Source organism: Penaeus monodon, chromosome 27, assembly GCF_015228065.2.
Source record: "Penaeus monodon isolate SGIC_2016 chromosome 27, NSTDA_Pmon_1, whole genome shotgun sequence".
In the NCBI taxonomy this organism is placed as follows: Eukaryota; Metazoa; Arthropoda; class Malacostraca; order Decapoda; family Penaeidae; genus Penaeus; species Penaeus monodon.
In genome coordinates this window covers 21465648-21466352 of record NC_051412.1, presented here as the reverse complement: position 1 = coordinate 21466352, position 705 = coordinate 21465648, and the positions used below count along the sequence as shown (strand labels likewise).

Here is a 705-nt window from a genome sequence, read left to right as displayed (position 1 = left end):
TTTTTACCTTGAGTTCTGGCGGGAAGATAATATCTTGGCTTGGGTCGTAAGGCTGGAATTCCTCAGTGTCGTAGAGCACATGAGAGATGTTGTCGGTGACTCCGTTGACGTTGTTGACATCTCCGTTCACCTCACAGTTCATCTCTCCATTCACCTCACCGTTCATTTCTCCGTTCACCTCACCGTTCATTTCTCCGTTCACCTCACCGTTCATTTCTCCGTACATCAATTTGTCAACAGGGCCGTTTTCTGAACCACGCGACGGTGGCCCCTTAAGTGTGGAATCTTCTAAAACCAAGCGAATAAATTAATTAAATAATAAAAAAAAAGGGAAGAACGAAAAATGAGAAATTGCCTGGGGCGGATAAAAGAAGGGGGGGGGGGGAAGGCAAGAGAAATAAAAGGAAATTTGTAATAATAACATAGCAACATCTGCAACATAACAAATCCATTTCCATCACGGATTTTACAGAGCTCTCAAAATATCTCACCAACTCATTAATAGCTTTCACATTACCTTTTATATCACATCCTTTGCCCCTCTTTCTACAACAGTCACTCCGGCCACAGCTGCCTCCTGTCGCTGCGTCGGTGGTGAAGCTCCTGAAGCCTTCCAAGATGGGTCTGTAGCCCGTGCAGCGACACAGGTTCCCTGAGGAAACCCCGGGGGAATGACGAATGAAAATGGGTCATCGATTAAGATCC

At 45.5% G+C, this 705-nt stretch overlaps 1 protein-coding gene across 1 annotated transcript in view; it reads right to left on the bottom strand.

Annotated features, from left to right (window-relative positions):
• Positions 1-705, bottom strand: part of LOC119590688 (xanthine dehydrogenase/oxidase-like) — a 27694-nt gene that overhangs the window by 18108 nt on the left and 8881 nt on the right. The window contains exons 5-6 of the mRNA XM_037939375.1: positions 518-652; positions 8-168 (exon numbers count right to left, since the gene is read on the bottom strand). Of these exons, the coding sequence (XP_037795303.1) occupies positions 8-168; positions 518-652 (296 nt within the window). The remainder of the gene's footprint in view (positions 1-7; positions 169-517; positions 653-705) is intronic.